The sequence below is a fragment of the Drosophila pseudoobscura genome, chromosome 3 (assembly GCF_009870125.1).
Source record: "Drosophila pseudoobscura strain MV-25-SWS-2005 chromosome 3, UCI_Dpse_MV25, whole genome shotgun sequence".
Lineage (NCBI taxonomy): Eukaryota > Metazoa > Arthropoda > Insecta > Diptera > Drosophilidae > Drosophila > Drosophila pseudoobscura.
Window position 1 is genome coordinate 1,529,694 of NC_046680.1, and position 19,120 is coordinate 1,548,813.

At 45.7% G+C, this 19,120-nt stretch overlaps 1 protein-coding gene across 5 annotated transcripts in view; it reads left to right on the forward strand.

The window, feature by feature from the left end:
- Positions 1–18,750, forward strand: part of Nipped-A (Transcription-associated protein Nipped-A) — a 149,885-nt gene extending 131,135 nt beyond the window's left edge. For all 5 annotated transcript variants that reach the window (XM_033378556.1, XM_033378558.1, XM_033378557.1 and 2 more), the window contains one exon: positions 18,064–18,750. In XM_033378556.1, coding sequence (XP_033234447.1) covers positions 18,064–18,636 — 573 coding nt within the window. In that variant the 3' untranslated portion in view covers positions 18,637–18,750. The remainder of the gene's footprint in view (positions 1–18,063) is intronic.
- Positions 18,751–19,120: the final 370 nt, after the last annotated feature.

Genomic DNA, 19,120 nt, shown 5'->3' on the forward strand with positions numbered 1-19,120 from the left:
CCCGTATCCAGGACCACCAGTGCCGTCGGAAGGAGGTTGAGGCTTCGATGTTATAGAAGTGAGTCAACTGAAGGTGCTGGGGTCCCTGCCTCGGGGCGGCTCACGGGGAGACTCGGGCGGCGTTCAGCTTGGGACCCTGGAGAAGCAGTCGATGGTGTTACGGTCCCCGCAACTCTCGGCACACCCCGCCACTGCGACAATCCTTGCCAGAGTGTTCGTGGGCCAGGCAGTTCCCGCAATATTTGTTAATGAGGACGGCTTAATGAGAGGCTCCGGCCTCTTCTCGGGGCTCAGGCGAAGGAAATGGTGACAGGTCCGTAGCGGATGCACTCCTCGGCAGACCCGGCAACGGTAAGAGTTGATTCCTCGATCACGTCGGCGCTCCGTGGTGCGGTTGAGGCGGATCCGTGGGGCCATGTCCAGATGAGGATGGAACTATGGTGGAGTAGAGAAGTCGAAGAAGTATTAGTACGGAGCTGTGAATGGGACGATTTTGATCTAATTTTGATTTAATTAATTAATTATTTGACAACAAAAAATTTATAAAAATCGTTCGTCTTTTTTTTCTATTCTCACACCAACACAAGCCGTTTCGTTTCGCTTACCTCTGCTTCCCTTCAGCAGTTTGGTAGATATGGCCAGTCTCCATGGCTCTACGTTTTCAGTTTTCTCGTATCTTCAAATTTGTGTATGCCATTGATTTTCGTCTTTTGGACGAAATTTTGAAATACAGTTATAACAGTGCATTATCACAGTAGTCTGGTTAAAAAATTTTCTTCTAGGCGTTACCCACATCAGCTTTCCCAAAAAGTCTAGTGCATCCCTATACTTTTTTAGTACTTTATTTTCAAAATTCGGAGTGATAATAAACCGTAAAGATGAAAGCATCGTAGCACCGGCGGCTTTTGACGTTTTTGTGAATTTAAATGGGAACTTTTGATTTTTTTCTCCTTGAAATGTGGTGAATTTATTAAACTTCTTATATAAAAACAGTCCAAAAAAATCTTTAAGTCGTCAAATGAACCATCGCGCGAGTGCTTATGTGATTTTAAAGTCCTCGAGAGTCGAATGCTCCAGAATTTGCGTCAGGTCATCCGTGCTGTAATGAGACATAAGATGAGCTTGGATTCCTTTCCGTACGAGTACGGCGGTTCTTTTCCTGCTTACTGCTTGCGTAGAGAAGGTTGTACTTTGAGAACTTTAGTCCGGTCACTTAGTTGCCTGACACAACCCATGGCTCCTGGACTAAAGCTATGTCCTCGGGCCCTTGCTCCATGACAATGAGGAGCTTCTCCGACGCTATTTTGCTCTTATGAAGGTTGAGCTGCAGCATCCTTAGTGTCAGCCTCACACGACGGTTTGACTATTACTGTGAGGTCACCGTCCTCCTATTCCTCAGAGTCTTCCAGCGCAAGACCCTAGGCGGCCTTCACTGTGGTTTCCAGATCTAGTTCTTTCTCCACCTCGCCTGCCTGCAGGGTATGCAGAACTTCGTCTTCGGGGTGGCGCTTTTTAAGACGCAGGTAGGCACTACCTACGCCCCACGCCATCTTCACGAACTGGGGATACAGAAGGTCCTCTGCCTCCTTCCTGATCTAGAGGATCACATTCTGACCCCTCCTCCTCAATCAGAACAATGCAGTCTGCCGTTGGCACGTCTGGGTTCTGCCTCTGTAGCAGCTTCGTCGTTGCATTTGAGGATCTTGACGCCTTTCAGCCATCCTGCTCCATCGAACGTGGGCATGTGAGCGCTGGGGTCCTCCTCCTTTCGCGAGAAGAGAGATTCGACAAGCTGCGCGTGGACTAGCTTCCACTGCACCACAATGGCAGCCTCGCTCATGGCCTTGGGAGATATCGTCGTTCTTTTTCGTTGCGACCAGACGCGTTTTTGTTTTGCGCACCGCTCTTTTTCCTTTTGCTTTTGCACAAACAACCGGTGTTTTCGTAAATATTCCTCGAGTGCCTGCCTTTTTATTTGTGTTATTAAACTTATTATTAAACTTTTTATTTTTCGACGTCGGCTTGTCGTGTTTGTATTGTCGTGAGTACGCATTAAATTGCATTACAGTCCGCTCTCGTCTTGTAGCTTTTGTTGCACTATCACTCTTTCCCTATTACCTAAACTTAAATAACTGTTATTTCTCTCTCGATCTCGTAACTTCCTGTTCAGTAGCTCTCTCTCTCATTAGCTGCTGCTGCAACTGCTCTCCTCTCCTCCTATTAGCGTCTGTCTGGCACACTGGTCTGATAGCCATTTTTATTAAAATATTATTTGATTTTAATTTTGTTAACATTTTTTATTATGGAGTTTTCTGTTGTATGTGCTAAAAAATCATGCAATAAGCAGATCACCCACTATCATCACTATTTGTTTTGAAAATGTATTTGATCTTATTTTTGTTCATGAATGTTCTACTTCTTCGACTAGTTAAGCCGGTGTTTTCACCGGGTTCAGACGGGGTTCCAGGTTGTTACAAAAAATTATAGAGTTAAAGCATCCGGTATTCCTAAAATGATTGGGAATGTTTTAACTTTGCACTTGCAACGTCACTGCAAGTCATTAATATCTCCAACTCAACATGGTTTTATAAAGCGGCGATCAACCACCACGAGCTTGTTAGAGTTTACCTCTTTCATTATTGAAGGCTTTCAAAGTAACTTACAGACGGATGTTATTTACAACGACTTTAGTAAAGCAAACGACTCTGTAAACCATTCCCTTCTAGCACACAAACTTGTCCTTTTAGGGTTCCCGCCCAAGCTCCTGAGATGGATTTCTAGCTATCTTTGTTCCAGGTCTCAAAGAGCTCTCTTCAAAAACTACCTCTCTTCACCAGTAAAGGTTTCTTCGGGAGTACCACAGGGCAGCCATCTAGGCCCCCTACTCACATACTCTCGAGTACCTATGTATGCGGATGATGTTAAACTCTGTGTCCAGTATAAAGACATTTCATTTCATTCTCGCTTGCAATCCGATCTCAATAACTTTCAGGCATGGTGTTGTGAACATTTGTTACACCTTAATGCCCCGAAATGCAAAGTAATGGCTGTTTGTATTGGGGCGGGCGAAGCTCAATTCTCCAATATCAAAATTGTTGATCCAGGGAACCTCCTAGTGGCCGTCGCAAGAAATGCAAAAGATCGTTGTGTTTCGTGGTAGATATATGTCGCTGTGTATTTGGTTCGGGGGTCGCGCGGTAGATCGGCCGTTTGAATCGGGGGTGAAAGCGTAACTAACTCTAAGTCTTGTGCTCTAAGCTTGATGCTGCGGTGAGCGCCGTGTGGATCGTGTAGTGTCGATCGTAGATTTTCCGAGTGCCCCTCCGAGCGCGCGAGAGCGAGCTGGGACCGGAGTTAGTACAGTGCGCAGCAATTATCTGCGGCTGCACTGAACATCCTCCACCCCCTTGCAGGATTGCAAGGCTGAGTGCACGCCCCCGGCAGGATCCATCCAAACACGGTGCTCTGAGCCACCGGCAGGCCGTTCTCACGCGCAAGAAACCTGGGCTGGATCACCTTCAGGTAAACGTTCGCTCCCAAGATGAGCGAGTTTGTGGCCGATCGATGGAATTGCTCATCGGCAAGCCTCAGGTCGCCGAACCGCGCCCGGACGTAATCGTCAGATGTCGGATCGGCGTGCGGATGCGCCATCGGTGCTCGACCTTAAGCACCGTCTTCAACCGGAAGTCGCCAATTTTGGCGCGGATCATCGCCGTACACACTTTCTCGTCCCCAACTCTCGGCACAGCCCGCCACTGCGACAATCCTTGCCAGAGTGTTCGTGGGCCAGGCAGTTCCCGCAATATTTGTTAATGAGGACGGCTTAATGAGAGGCTCCGGCCTCTTCTCGGGGCTCAGGCGAAGGAAATGGTGACAGGTCCGTAGCGGATGCACTCCTCGGCAGACCCGGCAACGGTAAGAGTTGATTCCTCGATCACGTCGGCGCTCCGTGGTGCGGTTGAGGCGGATCCGTGGGGCCATGTCCAGATGAGGATGGAACTATGGTGGAGTAGAGAAGTCGAAGAAGTATTAGTACGGAGCTGTGAATGGGACGATTTTGATCTAATTTTGATTTAATTAATTAATTATTTGACAACAAAAAATTTATAAAAATCGTTCGTCTTTTTTTTCTATTCTCACACCAACACAAGCCGTTTCGTTTCGCTTACCTCTGCTTCCCTTCAGCAGTTTGGTAGATATGGCCAGTCTCCATGGCTCTACGTTTTCAGTTTTCTCGTATCTTCAAATTTGTGTATGCCATAGATTTTCGTCTTTTGGACGAAATTTTACAGTTTTTTTTACAGTTTTAACGGTGCATTATCACAGAGGTCTGGTTAAAAAATTTTCTTCTAGGCGTTACCCACATCAGCTTTCCCAAAAAGTCTAGTGCATCCCTATACTTTTTTAGTACTTTATTTTCAAAATTCGGAGTGATAATAAACCGTAAAGATGAAAGCATCGTAGCACCGGCGGCTTTTGACGTTTTTGTGAATTTAAATGGGAACTTTTGATTTTTTTCTCCTTGAAATGTGGTGAATTTATTAAACTTCTTATATAAAAACAGTCCAAAAAAATCTTTAAGTCGTCAAATGAACCATCGCGCGAGTGCTTATGTGATTTTAAAGTCCTCGAGAGTCGAATGCTCCAGAATTTGCGTCAGGTGATCCGTGCTGTAATGAGACATAAGATGAGCTTGGATTCCTTTCCGTACGAGTACGGCGGTTCTTTTCCTGCTTACTTCTTGCGTAGAGAAGGTTGTACTTTGAGAACTTTAGTCCGGTCACTTAGTTGCCTGACACAACCCATGGCTCCTGGACTAAAGCTATGTCCTCGGGCCCTTGCTCCATGACAATGAGGAGCTTCTCCGACGCTATTTTGCTCTTATGAAGGTTGAGCTGCAGCATCCTTAGTGTCAGCCTCACACGACGGTTTGACTATTACTGTGAGGTCACCGTCCTCCTATTCCTCAGAGTCTTCCAGCGCAAGACCCTAGGCGGCCTTCACTGTGGTTTCCAGATCTAGTTCTTTCTCCACCTCGCCTGCCTGCAGGGTATGCAAAACTGCGTAGGTAGGCACTACCTACGCCTCACGCCATCTTCACGAACTGGGGATACAGAAGGTCCTCTGCCTCCTTCCTGATCTAGAGGATCACATTCTGACCCCTCCTCCTCAATCAGAACAATGCAGTCTGCCGTTGGCACGTCTGGGTTCTGCCTCTGTAGCAGCTTCGTCGTTGCATTTGAGGATCTTGACGCCGTTCAGCCACCCTGCTCCATCGAACGTGGGCATGTGAGCGCTGGGGTCCTCCTCCTTTCGCGAGAAGAGAGATTCGACAAGCTGCGCGTGGACTAGCTTCCACTGCACCACAATGGCAGCCTCGCTCATGGCCTTGGGAGATATCGTCGTTCTTTTTCGTTGCGACCAGACGCGTTTTTGTTTTGCGCACCGCTCTTTTTCCTTTTGCTTTTGCACAAACAACCGGTGTTTTCGTAAATATTCCTCGAGTGCCTGCCTTTTTATTTGTGTTATTAAACTTATTATTAAACTTTTTATTTTTCGACGTCGGCTTGTCGTGTTTGTGTTGTCGTGAGTACGCATTAAATTGCATTACAGTCCGCTCTCGTTTTGTAGCTTTTGTTGCACTATCACTCTTTCCCTATTACCTAAACTTAAATAACTGTTATTTCTCTCTCGATCTCGTAACTTCCTGTTCAGTAGCTCTCTCTCTCATTAGCTGCTGCTGCAACTGCTCTCCTCTCCTCCTATTAGCGTCTGTCTGGCACACTGGTCTGATAGCCATTTTTATTAAAATATTATTTGATTTTAATTTTGTTAACATTTTTTATTATGGAGTTTTCTGTTGTATGTGCTAAAAAATCATGCAATAAGCAGATCACCCACTATCATCACTATTTGTTTTGAAAATGTATTTGATCTTATTTTTGTTCATGAATGTTCTACTTCTTCGACTAGTTAAGCCGGTGTTTTCACCGGGTTCAGACGGGGTTCCAGGTTGTTACAAAAAATTATAGAGTTAAAGCATCCGGTATTCCTAAAATGATTGGGAATGTTTTAACTTTGCACTTGCAACGTCACTGCAAGTCATTAATATCTCCAACTCAACTTGGTTTTATAAAGCGGCGATCAACCACCACGAGCTTGTTAGAGTTTACCTCTTTCATTATTGAAGGCTTTCAAAGTAACTTACAGACGGATGTTATTTACAACGACTTTAGTAAAGCAAACGACTCTGTAAACCATTCCCATCTAGCACACAAACTTGTCCTTTTAGGGTTCCCGCCCAAGCTCCTGAGATGGATTTCTAGCTATCTTTGTTCCAGGTCTCAAAGAGCTCTCTTCAAAAACTACCTCTCTTCACCAGTAAAGGTTTCTTCGGGAGTACCACAGGGCAGCCATCTAGGCCCCCTACTCACATACTCTCGAGTACCTATGTATGCGGATGATGTTAAACTCTGTGTCCAGTATAAAGACATTTCATTTCATTCTCGCTTGCAATCCGATCTCAATAACTTTCAGGCATGGTGTTGTGAACATTTGTTACACCTTAATGCCCCGAAATGCAAAGTAATGGCTGTTTGTATTGAGGCGGGCGAAGCTCAATTCTCCAATATCAAAATTGTTGATCCAGGGAACCTCCTAGTGGCCGTCGCAAGAAATGTAAAAGATCGTTGTGTTTCGTGGTAGATATATGTCGCTGTGTATTTGGTTCGGGGGTCGCGCGGTAGATCGGCCGTTTGAATCGGGGGTGAAAGCGTAACTTACTCTAAGTCTTGTGCTCTAAGCTTGATGCTGCGGTGAGCGCCGTGTGGATCGTGTAGTGTCGATCGTAGATTTTCCGAGTGCCCCTCCGAGCGCGCGAGAGCGAGCTGGGACCGGAGTTAGTACAGTGCGCAGCAATTATCTGCGGCTGCACTGAACATCCTCCACCCCCTTGCAGGATTACAAGGCTGAGTGCACGCCCCCGGCAGGATCCATCCAAACACGGTGCTCTGAGCCACCGGCAGGCCGTTCTCACGCGCAAGAAACCCGGGCTGGATCACCTTCGGGTAAACGTTCGCTCCCAAGATGAGCGAGTTTGTGGCCGATCGATGGAATTGCTCATCGGCAAGCCTCAGGTCGCCGAACCGCGCCCGGACGTAATCGTCAGATGTCGGATCGGCGTGCGGATGCGCCATCGGTGCTCGACCTTAAGCACCGTCTTCAACCGGAAGTCGCCAATTTTGGCGCGGATCATCGCCGTACACACTTTCTCGTCCCCTACACGGGTAGGGGTGGGCAACTTGAAGGTGCTGGCCAAGGAGTCGTCAATGCAGCTCACCGGCGTGCATGGGTCGATGAGCGCCGCCGTCTCGAAGTTTTTGGAACCCGTATCCAGGACCACCAGTGCCGTCGGGAGGAGGTTGAGGCTTCGATGTTATAGAAGTGAGTCAACTGGAGGTGCTGGGGTCCCTGCCTCGGGGCGGCTCACGGGGAGACTCGGGCGGCGTTCAGCTTGGGACCCTAGAGAAGCAGTCGATGGTGTTGCGGTCCCCGCAACTCTCTGCACACCCCGCCACTGCGACAATCCTTGCCAGAGTGTTCGTGGGCCAGGCAGTTCCCGCAATATTTGTTAATGAGGACGGCTTAAAGAGAGGCTCCGGCCTCTTCTCGGGGCTCAGGCGAAGGAAATGGTGACAGGTCCGTAGCGGATGCACTCCTCGGCAGACCCGGCAACGGTAAGAGTTGATTCCTCGATCACGGCGCCTCCGTGGTGCGGTTGAGGCGGATCCGTGGGGCCATGTCCAGATGAGGATGGTACTATGATGGAGTAGAGAAGTCGAAGAAGTATTAGTACGGAGCTGTGAATGGGACGAGTGCACATTCACGTTATTGTTGGATGGAATGACGGGCTTCTATAGGAAGGAGAACGACCTTTAAAACCGGTCTTTTGAGGATACCGCGGGCAGTAAGGATATCCACCACTCGGACCCTGTCGTCGGCAACGGGATACACGGAATTTATCCTTCCGAGCCGCCATTCGTTGGACGGCAGGTTATCCTCTTTAATGACCACCATATCGCCAACCTACAGATTTGGCGTCGGCGTCTGACACTTAGTCAGCTTGTGGAGCTACTTGAGGTATTCCTCCTTCCACCTTTGACAGATTTGTTGGTTGAGGGCCTTCAAATGCTGCCACCGATTTATGATCGACGGAAGGTTCCCCTTGCTTCAGGTTCGGCCATTAAGGGTCCCCCAATAAGGAAGTGTCCGGGAGTGAGACTAGGAACTCCGTTGGATCGTCGGACATCGGTGAGAGTGGCCTGGAATTGAGACACGCTTCAATCTTAGCGAGCAGCGTAGAAAGCTCTTTTATCGTATACCTCCGAGTGGACGTGGCCTTGTAGAAGAGAGTTTTGAAACTCTTCACTCCGGCTTCCCATAAACCTCCTATATGTGGAGCTCCTGCTTGGATGAAGCGCCATAAAACCCGCTGATGGCTATTCGCATCAGTCACCGAGTCCTTAAACGCGTCAAGGAAGTCACTGGAAAGCAGGGCTGCTGCACCAACGAAAGTTTTTTCATTATCTGAATGGATACGCTGTGGACATTCGCGCCTTGCGACGAACCGAGCGAAAGCGGCGAGAAATTTTTCGGTGGTGAGGTCGGACGTGGGTTCTAAATGTATCGCCTTTGTGGAAAAGCACACGAATACGCACACATACCCCTTCGTGATCAGACATGCTCTCCCTATATAGTTCCGTATTTCAAAAGGACCCGCGTAATCAATCCCTGTATGCCGAAACGGTCTGGAAAAGGACGACCGCTCAGTTGAAAGGTCTCCCATCATTTGGTTTTGCAACCTTTTTTTCTAGGAAAGTGTTCATGTTCAATATATAACTTGACCTTGGCGTTGGACGCTTACCACTTAGGCAGCGATACTCCTCGGGGTATTCTCTACGCTGCGTCTCTAGGATAAGAGTTTGTTGGATAATTGTTTGGTGGATAATTTCCGGCAGTGATTCGTGAAGCGCACAATATATGCACAGACTCGTAGAGCTCTCTCCAGACTGGAGAATCGTTCGAGGAAGTCTTTGGCTGGGTTGAGTGCGAAATGGACATCGTGGATACAGCACGCTGCTCTAAGGTCATAACGGGGGAGTTACTAACTGGTGCCGGCCATTGATCTCGGCCCCTCTGCAGCCATGTTGGTCCGTGCCATCAGAGTTGGTCCTCAACCAACTCCTGTAACGGCACGCCTCTGCTGGCTAGGTCCGCGGGGATCTGTTCGGATGGAACGTGACACCACTTTTCAAGATCGGTCACTTGAGACATCCGAGGCCATGAACGTGGTCCAGTGACACGCGGGCTTTGCCAGCCAGGCGAGTAATATGTTAGAATCGCTCCAGCAATAGCAGCCCGTACTTGCAGTTGGCATATTAGGCAGGATAGCCGCCACCATTTCGGACAAAAGCACTGCACCGCAAAGCTCTAAGCGGGAGAGTGACCAGACCACCAACCAGATTTTTTGCATGAAGATCTTGGACCGGACAATGAATAGGGCCAACCACCCCGCGGGGTCGAGCAACCCTGCCATCTGGGACAGAACTGATCGCTTGGTGTACGACGACTCAGGCGCCAGCTCAGGAGGGACAAAAAATAACTCGTCTGAAGTCGCCTTCTAGCGAATCCCGAGAGTCTTACCCGTGCTCTCTTCATCAATCTTCAGGAAGTCGTTGTGGAGTAGATGAGCACTCGGAATTCCTGCCAGAATAATTGTGTGGTTTGAAGTCCACTTCCTCAGCGGAAAGCCTGCAAAGCTAAGTGCGGCTTGTAACTCGCGGACGGCTAGTCGAGCCTCATCAGTAGAGTCCGCTCCGGCAAGGACATCGTCGACGTACATGAATGACCGGATAATGTGACTTGCGCTCGGGAATCTGGACTGGACGTCGCCTGCTAGCTGTTGCAACACTCGGATGGCAAGAAAAGGAGCACAGCTGACTCCAAAGGTTACGGTCTTTAGTTCATAGTCGCGGATGTGTCCCTCCTTGTTTCGAAGGAAAGGGGTGTGTTTGGGGTCAACCCAAATCTGGCGATACATTTTGGTGATGTCTGCGTTGAACACGTACCGGAAATAACGCCAGTTCTGTAGGGTCAAGTCAGATTGGAGGACCGGCGTGCAGAAGATCATTCAACGGAGTGCGTTGGTCGAAGGGCTGGATGTGTTAAATACCACGCGGACCTTCGTGGTAGTGCTGTCAGGCTTGAAGACAGCGTGGTGCGGAAGGTAGTAAGTTGAGGACCCATGAGTCGGAGGAACTTCTGTCATGTGATCAAGGTCTAGGTATTCTTGGATCACGGAGTCGTATTGCTTTTGTAAGGTGGCGTCTCTTGTTAAACGATTTTCGTTCCGCAAAAACTGAGTCAGGGCAATCGACCTGGAATACCCCAGATCGGATCCGAGACGATCTGGGTCACGCAACGGCAACGCGACAAAGTACTTTCCATTCGACGTTCTCGAAGTGGTTCGGAAGAAATTGCTTTCGCAGTAGGCATCCGACTCGCCTACAATTTTCCCCGGTACTGTCTCCACCTCCCAAAACTTGGTAAGAAGCTGGTCTAAGGGAGCCTCTAGCTCGCTCGAAACTTGCGTATAGAAGGGTGAAATAGCCACAGATGTTGGTCAGTGAGCCGCTTAACAGAATGGACGGAAGGATATCCGCTCCAATCAGGACATCTATTTGTGAACTCTCATAGAAGGTCGGATCCGCCCATGCGAGGTTCGGCAGGTCTCGCAACGAATTTTGCGGAATCGGATAGGATGGAAGGTTACCCTCCAGTTCCGGCAGAACGTAAGCGTGGCGTTGACGTGCAAATCCGGCCTCGCCGGGAATAAATGGCAAAATGACTGAGCTTCGTGGATTGAGCGGATTCTGTCTGATTGAGGCCCGACTTGTGCCTGGATACGTCGGAACGGCAACTTGATTATATTGAAGAGACGTTCCGTAATAAACGTTGCCTCGAAACCCGGGTCGATTAGAGGGCGGCTGTGGAAGTTTGTCCCCAAGTGGCTAATATTAATAATGGCCGTGCCCAGGAGTACAGCCCTCTTGCCGGAGGCGAAATCGTTCTGAACACTAAGCTGAACTTCGGCAGGTGTCGAAAGTGGTACGGAAATGGACACGGATTGGCTGGAAACTGGAGTGCCACGGTGCAGCAGCGTATGATGCCGGTCTCCACACGTGTTGCAGTTGTGGGCGCTTTGGCATTCCCGCATCTGGTGACATCTTGCGCAACAGTTTAAGCAAAGCAGTTTTTGCTTAATATAGCTGGCGCGAGCATCAGGTCTCATCTGAAGGAATTGAGGGCATACCCGGATCCGATGGTTCTCTTTGGAGCAAAGATCACACGTTCTCCGCTTCGAATCACCAGTTGTTCCGAACGAGTGATCCCGCCTTGCAACAGGGCTCCCTTGGGACTGGAATGGGTTGTGATTGCCCTTTGAATTTTCTGACAAGGGTAGGCTCGCCATGGAGAGGGCCTGAGTCTCCATGCCTGGATGGCCGTCCTCGGTCACTTCGAGAGACAGGTACTGCTCCGCCAAGAACTTGTCCATGGTGTGCCAGGTAGGAATTTCGGACTTGTGCGTCACGGATTGCTTCCAAAGCTCTAAGGTCGTCTTTGGCAGCTTAGCAGAAATGATATACACTAGCACTCCGTCAGCGAAAACGCTGTCTGTAGAGACCTCGGAGTGGGTGAGTGTCGTTAGGCACTTGTGGACAGCCCTCTGGAGCTCTTTTAGCGGTGCTGCTGACTCGGTACGGATTTGGGGCAGACTGAAAAGGATCTTCAGCTGGGCTTTGAGTATCAGCCTTTTGTTTTGGAAACGCTCACGGAGGGCGTTCCATGCGGACGAAAAACCCTCGTTCTTGAGTGGAGCCTGTGCTACTATGTCGTGGCCCTCACCGCTCGTCTTTTTGTTGAGATGGAACAGTTTTTCCACTGGAGCAAACCTCGGGTTTTCTATGTAGCTGGCGGTGAACAGGTCTCGGAACGTGAGCCACTTCTGGTAGTCTCCACTGAAAACGTCAGTGTCACATGAAGGAAGGCGGCAACCGCCGGTAGTCTTTTAAACGGCTAGTTGCCGCGTGTGAGGAGCAGTCGGGGGCTCGATCTGATCGTTCACTTCGGCAAGGCATTGCGCGTAGACCGCGTAACAGTCATCGTACATCCCTTGGACGTCAGCTGGATCTGCTTCCGCTATCGCACCCACACAGGCCTCGAACTCCACGTCTACTTTCGCCCAGAGACTTCGGAGTTGATCTCGATGGACTTGGGAGAGCGAGCGGGTTGGTATGCTTGCATCTGGAGCGCTGGCTTGCAGCCAAGGCAAACATAGACCGTGCGGAACTGGCGGCCGATTGGACCATAGTGCTAGGAACCGTGCGAGTGACTACCGAGGGGAGCAACAAAGCCTCGAAGGAATGTGGTGTGTGAGCCCGGGACGGTCGGACCTCGCTCAGCTGGGCCCAGACGGGAAGATGTGGGCGTAGTGACTGAGCCGTTGGAGCTGGGTGGATGGGTCAAACTCAGCGAACGTACCCGCTTAAACTTCTTACGAGATTTCTTTTCACTAGTGAGCATGGTTGGCTGATGGATTTGCGATCACGCGTATCAGAGTCGCAAAGCAGTGAGCGGGAATGGAGAAACGGAAGTTCTGAACGACGAACCGTGGATATGTGGACTTGGTTGAATTTATTGGGAATTTATATTATAGAGATCGTACACAGTGGCCGGAATATATAATATAAAAATACTACGAACAATATAAAAAACTGTCCAACCAAGAACGACTAATGAGGATGAGCAATAATATTGAGACACAAGGTACCCCTATATAGAGTCGGTTGCAAAACGAATGGACAATATACCCTCGAAATGCAGGGTAGCGCGTCACTTGGCGTTCCGTTCCGGTCAAGCGCGACACCGAAAAATATTCTCCCACCAACAACAACGCAAGCCAAATGGTGGAGAAGCGAAAGTGAAAAAAAAACGAAAAGAATGCACCGTTGCTTCTGCTTGTATGTGTGCGGGTGTATGGATGTACATAGGTGCTATTTACCGTGGCTTGGATTAACGACCCCCCCTTTTGACGAGATTATAACAACGGGGAAAAAAAACAAACAAAAACAAAAGGGGAGACGCAGTGCACCGTGTTAGTTTATATATAGATGTATGTATGTATTGATAAAATCAAAAAAACTATGGACCATTGGGCATGCACGGAATAAACAAGGTGACTGCTAGAATATGTGCTTCAACATGTGTATGTGCGTTGGTATGCATACATCAGGCATGAAAGCTCAGCTGGTACGAGTAGAAATATTAGTAACAGTAATGTGTAATGAATGTAAGCACTGGATCGGAGGCGGAATGCGGATCAAATTAAACCTTTGGAAAAGTAGGAGGCCACAAGCATTGGCAGAACGAAGTATGGCTTAATTCTTTGAGCTAGAGCGGTAAGTACATATGGACATGTACATATGCCGAGGGGTATGTGAATACGGGTGCTGGCGTATTAGTCGGTGGATAAAATTGGGCTCGCTGTGGGTGAATTATTTTAAATTCACTGTGGCACAACTGCTTGCACCGTTTTTATGCGGAATGTGGATATTGAGAAGCACTCAAAGACGAGGAGAACGCTCAGATTTGCCGATAATATGGCGCCGTCAATAGAACGGTGGAATAAAGGAAACGGCACGTATGTATATATGGATATGTCCAATCCATTTCATCGTTCTAGCCTGGCTCCATATACCTTATGTGCTGGTTCTCTTGAGAGAATTAACCTGGTGGATGATATTAGTGTTATATTAGACGTCAAGCTAAAGTTGTCTAAACACATTTCTACCATGGTAAATAAGGCCAAGGGCGTGCTTGGGTTTATAAAGAGCTGGTCAAACGAATTTGACGACCCCTAGTTCACCTGTGTATGGTGCCCTCAGAACAAAAACCAGGACCGTCTAATGCTCGGATTATAATTCCCTCTACTATATTATATCCACCACTAATTCCCTTTCTCTTTTTAAATTACTAATACTCACATACCTTTCTCGTAATTAGCAATTGTAGTAGTATGCTTAGTTTCTTAGTAATTATACCCGATACTCAAAATAAGTATTGGGGTATATTAGATTTGTGGTAAAAGTGGATGTGTGTAACGTCCAGAAGGAATCGTTTCCGACCCCATAAAGTATATATATTCTTGATCAGCATCAATAGCCGAGTCGATTGAGCCATGTCTGTCTGTCCATCTGTCCGTCCCCTTTAGCGCCTAGTGCTCAAAGACTATAAGAGCTAGAGAAACGATGTTTTGGATCCAGACTTCTGTGATATGTCACTGCTACAAGAATATTTCAAAACTTTGCCCCGCCAATTTCCGCCACCACAAAGGTCGAAAATCTGTGGCATCCACAATTTCGACGACACGAGAAAACTAAAAACGCAGAATCGTAGAAGATTCTGAGAGACTATATCTTCTAGAGTGCAAAATCTGAACGAGATCGTATAATTATTGTAGCCAGAATCAAGAAAACAATTTCACTCTTTCTCGTTCTGTCTCTAACACATACACAATTGCAAAATATAAGTTCAAGGATCTCAGAACCCATAAGAGCTAGAGCAACCAAATTTTGTATCCACACTCCTGTGATATCGGACCTTGACCGTTTTGTGTCAAAATTTCGCCACACCCCCTTCCGCCCCCGCAAAGGATGAAAATCTGTGGCATCCACATTTTTAAACATACGATAAAATCAAAAACGCAGAATCGTAGAGGATGACTATATGTTCTAGAGTGTAAAATCTCAACCAGATCGTATAATTATTATAGCCAGAATCAAGAAAAGAATTTTATTCTTTCTCGCTCTGTCTCTCTCTAACACACAGGTTGCAGTGTCGGTTTTGCCAATTGAAAAATATGAGTTCAAGGATCTCAGAACCTATAAGAGCCAGAGCTACCAAATTTGGTATCCATACTCCTGTGATATCGGATCTTGACCATTTCGTGTTCAAATTTCACCACACCATTTCACCGCCAAAAGCAAGAAATCAATTTGTAGTGGCTACGCAGCGCCCGACGTCACGCTCAGACTGATTTTCTGTCTCTCTCGCGCGCACTCTTTGTCGTGTCGTTTAATATTCGCAGCGTCTGCCGAAGGAGAGCCATACTGACTAAGTATCGGGTATAAATGTAGAGTTGCGGTGTACGCAGCAACTCACAACGTTCCCCCTCGTTTTCTTCATAAATTTCTTTTAACTAAGGCCCAAGCGGAGAACAAACTCAAATAACTTGAGCAAGCGATCATTAAGCTTTCGCACTCTCGTTTTGCATACTTCTACTTGTCGCAGACTTTTTTCGGCACTTTTTGTTTTTATGGCGTTGTTTTATTCTTTGAACCATACTCATACTTGTTCGCGCTTTTTTTTCCAATTCTCGAACGGACATCGTGCTATGTTTGTGGATTAAAGCTAATACATTTTCGTCAATACTTTGAACCCTTGGCTCTTTTTCCAGTTTTTTGCAAATCTTTTAAAGAACATATCTCTCCAAACTTAATTATAATATTTTTCACACTATTAACACTAACTTTGTAGCATTTAGCTAATTGACTAATTGACGATTGTAAGTCTGCAGTTTCTTTTCGGCACATTCCTTATAAAAAGTCAAAAAACAATTTTTTCCAATAAACTATTTTGTTTTACGCAGATATTTTTTATAATTATAAATGAATTGATATCCATATATTCATCCGTTGCTTACTCAAACCAAGCTTCTTCATCAACTCCCACTGACTCAACTACAGTTTTTGGCTTCCGTTTTCTAATTTTGGCAGTCATAAGGGCTCAGATATTCTATATCGAAATGGGTTTCTGGGCTGTTCCTGGCTAATCTAAGAGAAAGAGTGTGTGAGAGAGAGATAGAAAAAAACCACAAACCTTGGAAAAAAAAATTATAACGAAACATTTTTAAAGCCTTAAATCTATAAGAAAAAGTCGGTTTGGTTCACATCGGAATGTGGTGTTGCATAAAGGTATTAGTTATTCGTGGACGTTGACGTGCAATAACTGCATCTTTCAAGAGGCGATGCAATTATTTCACCGTCAAGTGGCCCGTGTGACACCAGCAGAAGGCTGTTACGCGAGCATGCAGGAAAGATAGCTGTTAGACCAATATTCGAGGAAGATTGGCACTAAAGTTTCTAAGAGAACTAGGCATGCATTCAAAATACAAATACCAATACTAATTACTAATTACTAGAAAGGTGTGTAAGGATTAGTAATTTAATAAGAGGAATAGAATTAGTGGTGGATATAATATGGTAGAGGGAATTATAATCCGAGCATAAGACCCTAAACGGTTCATGCAAGGAATAATTCGATCTACAAACTGGAAGGAACAACGGTATAAAATTTCTAGTAAGTATAATAGGAATCGTGAAGTTTATGCGGCTCAACAGATCAGGGCTGTCTATGACATCTCTGATCAAGTTGTGCATAAAAATAACACCAAGCATTTTTCTACGGTTAAATAAGGATGGGAGGTTTACTAATAGCAGTCTACTAGAGTAAGAGTCTCACAACCGCATCCTAGTTAAGGCCCCGCAGAGAAAAGAGTAAAAAGTTTTTCTGTACTGATTCTATACGGTCCTGGTGTACTTTGTACTGACGGCACCATACACAAGAGCCGTATTCTACGATCGGACGAACAAGCGAGGTATAGAGAGTCTTTGTTATATAGGGGTTGTCAAATTCCTTTGACCACCTCTTTATAAACCCAAGCACGCCCATGGCCTTATTTACCATGGTAGAAATGTGTTCGGAAAACTTTAACTTGGGGTCTAACATAACACCCAGATCATCCACCAGGGTAATTCTCTCAAGAGAACCACCAAATAGGGTGTAGGGAGCCAACAAAGGGCTACAACGATGAAATGTCATAACTTTGCATTTCAAGGCATTAAGGTGTAACAAGTTAGCACAACACCATGACTGAAAGTTACTGAGATCGGATCGTAAGCGAGAATAAAATGAAATGTCCTTATACTGGACACAGAGTTTAACATCATCCGCATACATAAGTACTCCAGAGTATGTTAATACTGAAGGCAAGTCATTAATAAAGAGTGTGAAGAGTAAGGGGCCTAGATGGCTGCCCTGTGGTACTCCCGAAGAAACCTTTACTGGTAAAGAGAGGGAGTTTTTGAAGAGGACTCCTTGAGACCTGGAACAAAGATAGCTAGAAATCCATCTCAGGAGGTTGGGCGGAAACCCTAAAAGGTCAAGTTTATGCGCTAAAAGGGAATGGTTTACAGAGTCGAATGCTCTACTAAAGTTGGTGTAAATAACATCCGTCGGTACGCTACCTTAAAAGCCTTTAATAATGAAAGAGGTCAACTTGAACAAGTTCGTGGTGGTTGATCTCCGCCTTATAAATCCATACTGAGTGGGAGATATAAGTGACTTGTAAAGATGTTGCAAGTGCGGAGTTAATACCTTCTCAAACATTTTGGGAATAGCGGATAACTTTGCTATACCTATTTGTTGGCCCAAGATACGCATCGGACACCCACAAACTACACTGTGGGTGTCCGATGCGTATCTTGGGCGTCCTTGTCTACGAGTTGCCATTGAATCCTTGGTGGCTGGGAGCCTACAAGAATAGGAAAGGTATATACGGCAGGAGGAAAATCGTAATATTTTGGATATTTTCCAAAATTCCAATTTATTAAGAAATTCACCAATCACAGGACATAGGAATCATGTTTAATCTATTGGTAGAAATAAAAATGAACAAAAATGTGAATTTATTATTTATGATATGATATTTATTTTTTATTGATATTTATTTATTTGTTATTTATTTATTTCATATGAAATTACAGTCTATGTACATATATACAACAAATTTCATAAAAATCCTTCTAGCCCCTTAGAAGGAGTTGAACCACCAACATCGTGACACGATATTTTTATATAAATTATTCTCTTATATTTTATTTTTAGCTCACGCTACAACTGGCTCTTTCTTATCTTTGTGAACACGCGTTAAATTTAACACGCCTCAATGCTGATATGATGTATCTTCATCAGGACTCTGGGCTCATGAACATTTCATATTTTAAGTTCGATGTTAATGATGACAAATGTCAGCTTAATCAACATAGACCAGTGCCTTTCCGCCTAACTCCGAATATCGGAGAGTTTATCACCACTTTTGGAATTTCGGGACCTCTGTCAGCAGCGATTGTGGCTACAGCTCGTTGTTTCATTCAACCAAATTATAAACTTAGCTCTATATTACAAACTATTTTAAGAGATGAAATAATCGCTTTGCAAAAAAAAGTCTTTAGAGAATGTAAATTAGTTGAGGGAGCAGAAGAGCGTTATTCAGAAGCTAATAATATGGAACATACCGTTAGCGTTGTTAACTCCGCGGTAGATGTTATACTCCTCCGTTTTAATAAAATTTCATATTTTGATAGCATTGAAATTAAGAAAATATCTATGTTAATACAATCTGCCACAAATATCGATAATCTTTGTCGCATGGATCCAGCCTGGCATCCCTGGTTGTAAGGGATGTAATGTGAGTTTATAGATTTTTTATACAATTCTATAGTTTAAGTCAAACATATTTGTAAACAAAAAAGAAAGTAAAATAAATGATTAAAATTTCCGTCAAGCATCGCATCTGCACAAAAATTGTCTAATAAATCCAGAAAGTGCTGACAAAAGATTTGTGAATGGGCATTAGGAGCGCCCTCACAAATTATATAATCTTAGATTTAAGTATAGATTTTAGGTAAAATTTTTAATTTTATAGATATACGCAAGGACCAGACACACACTGTGGCGAAATGAGCCTCGTAGTTTTTAGTTCAATGTTCATGTACATTACAACTGCCCTATTCATACGCTCATGAGTGTATTACACCGCTTAGGTAACTATTTTTACGCGCATAGCTGTGTTGTTATTGCTCGTGTCCAAAACATAGCTGTAATGTTCTCACACGTATAGCCAAATCCCGCAGCTGCAGCTGAAACCGCACGCATAGTTTAC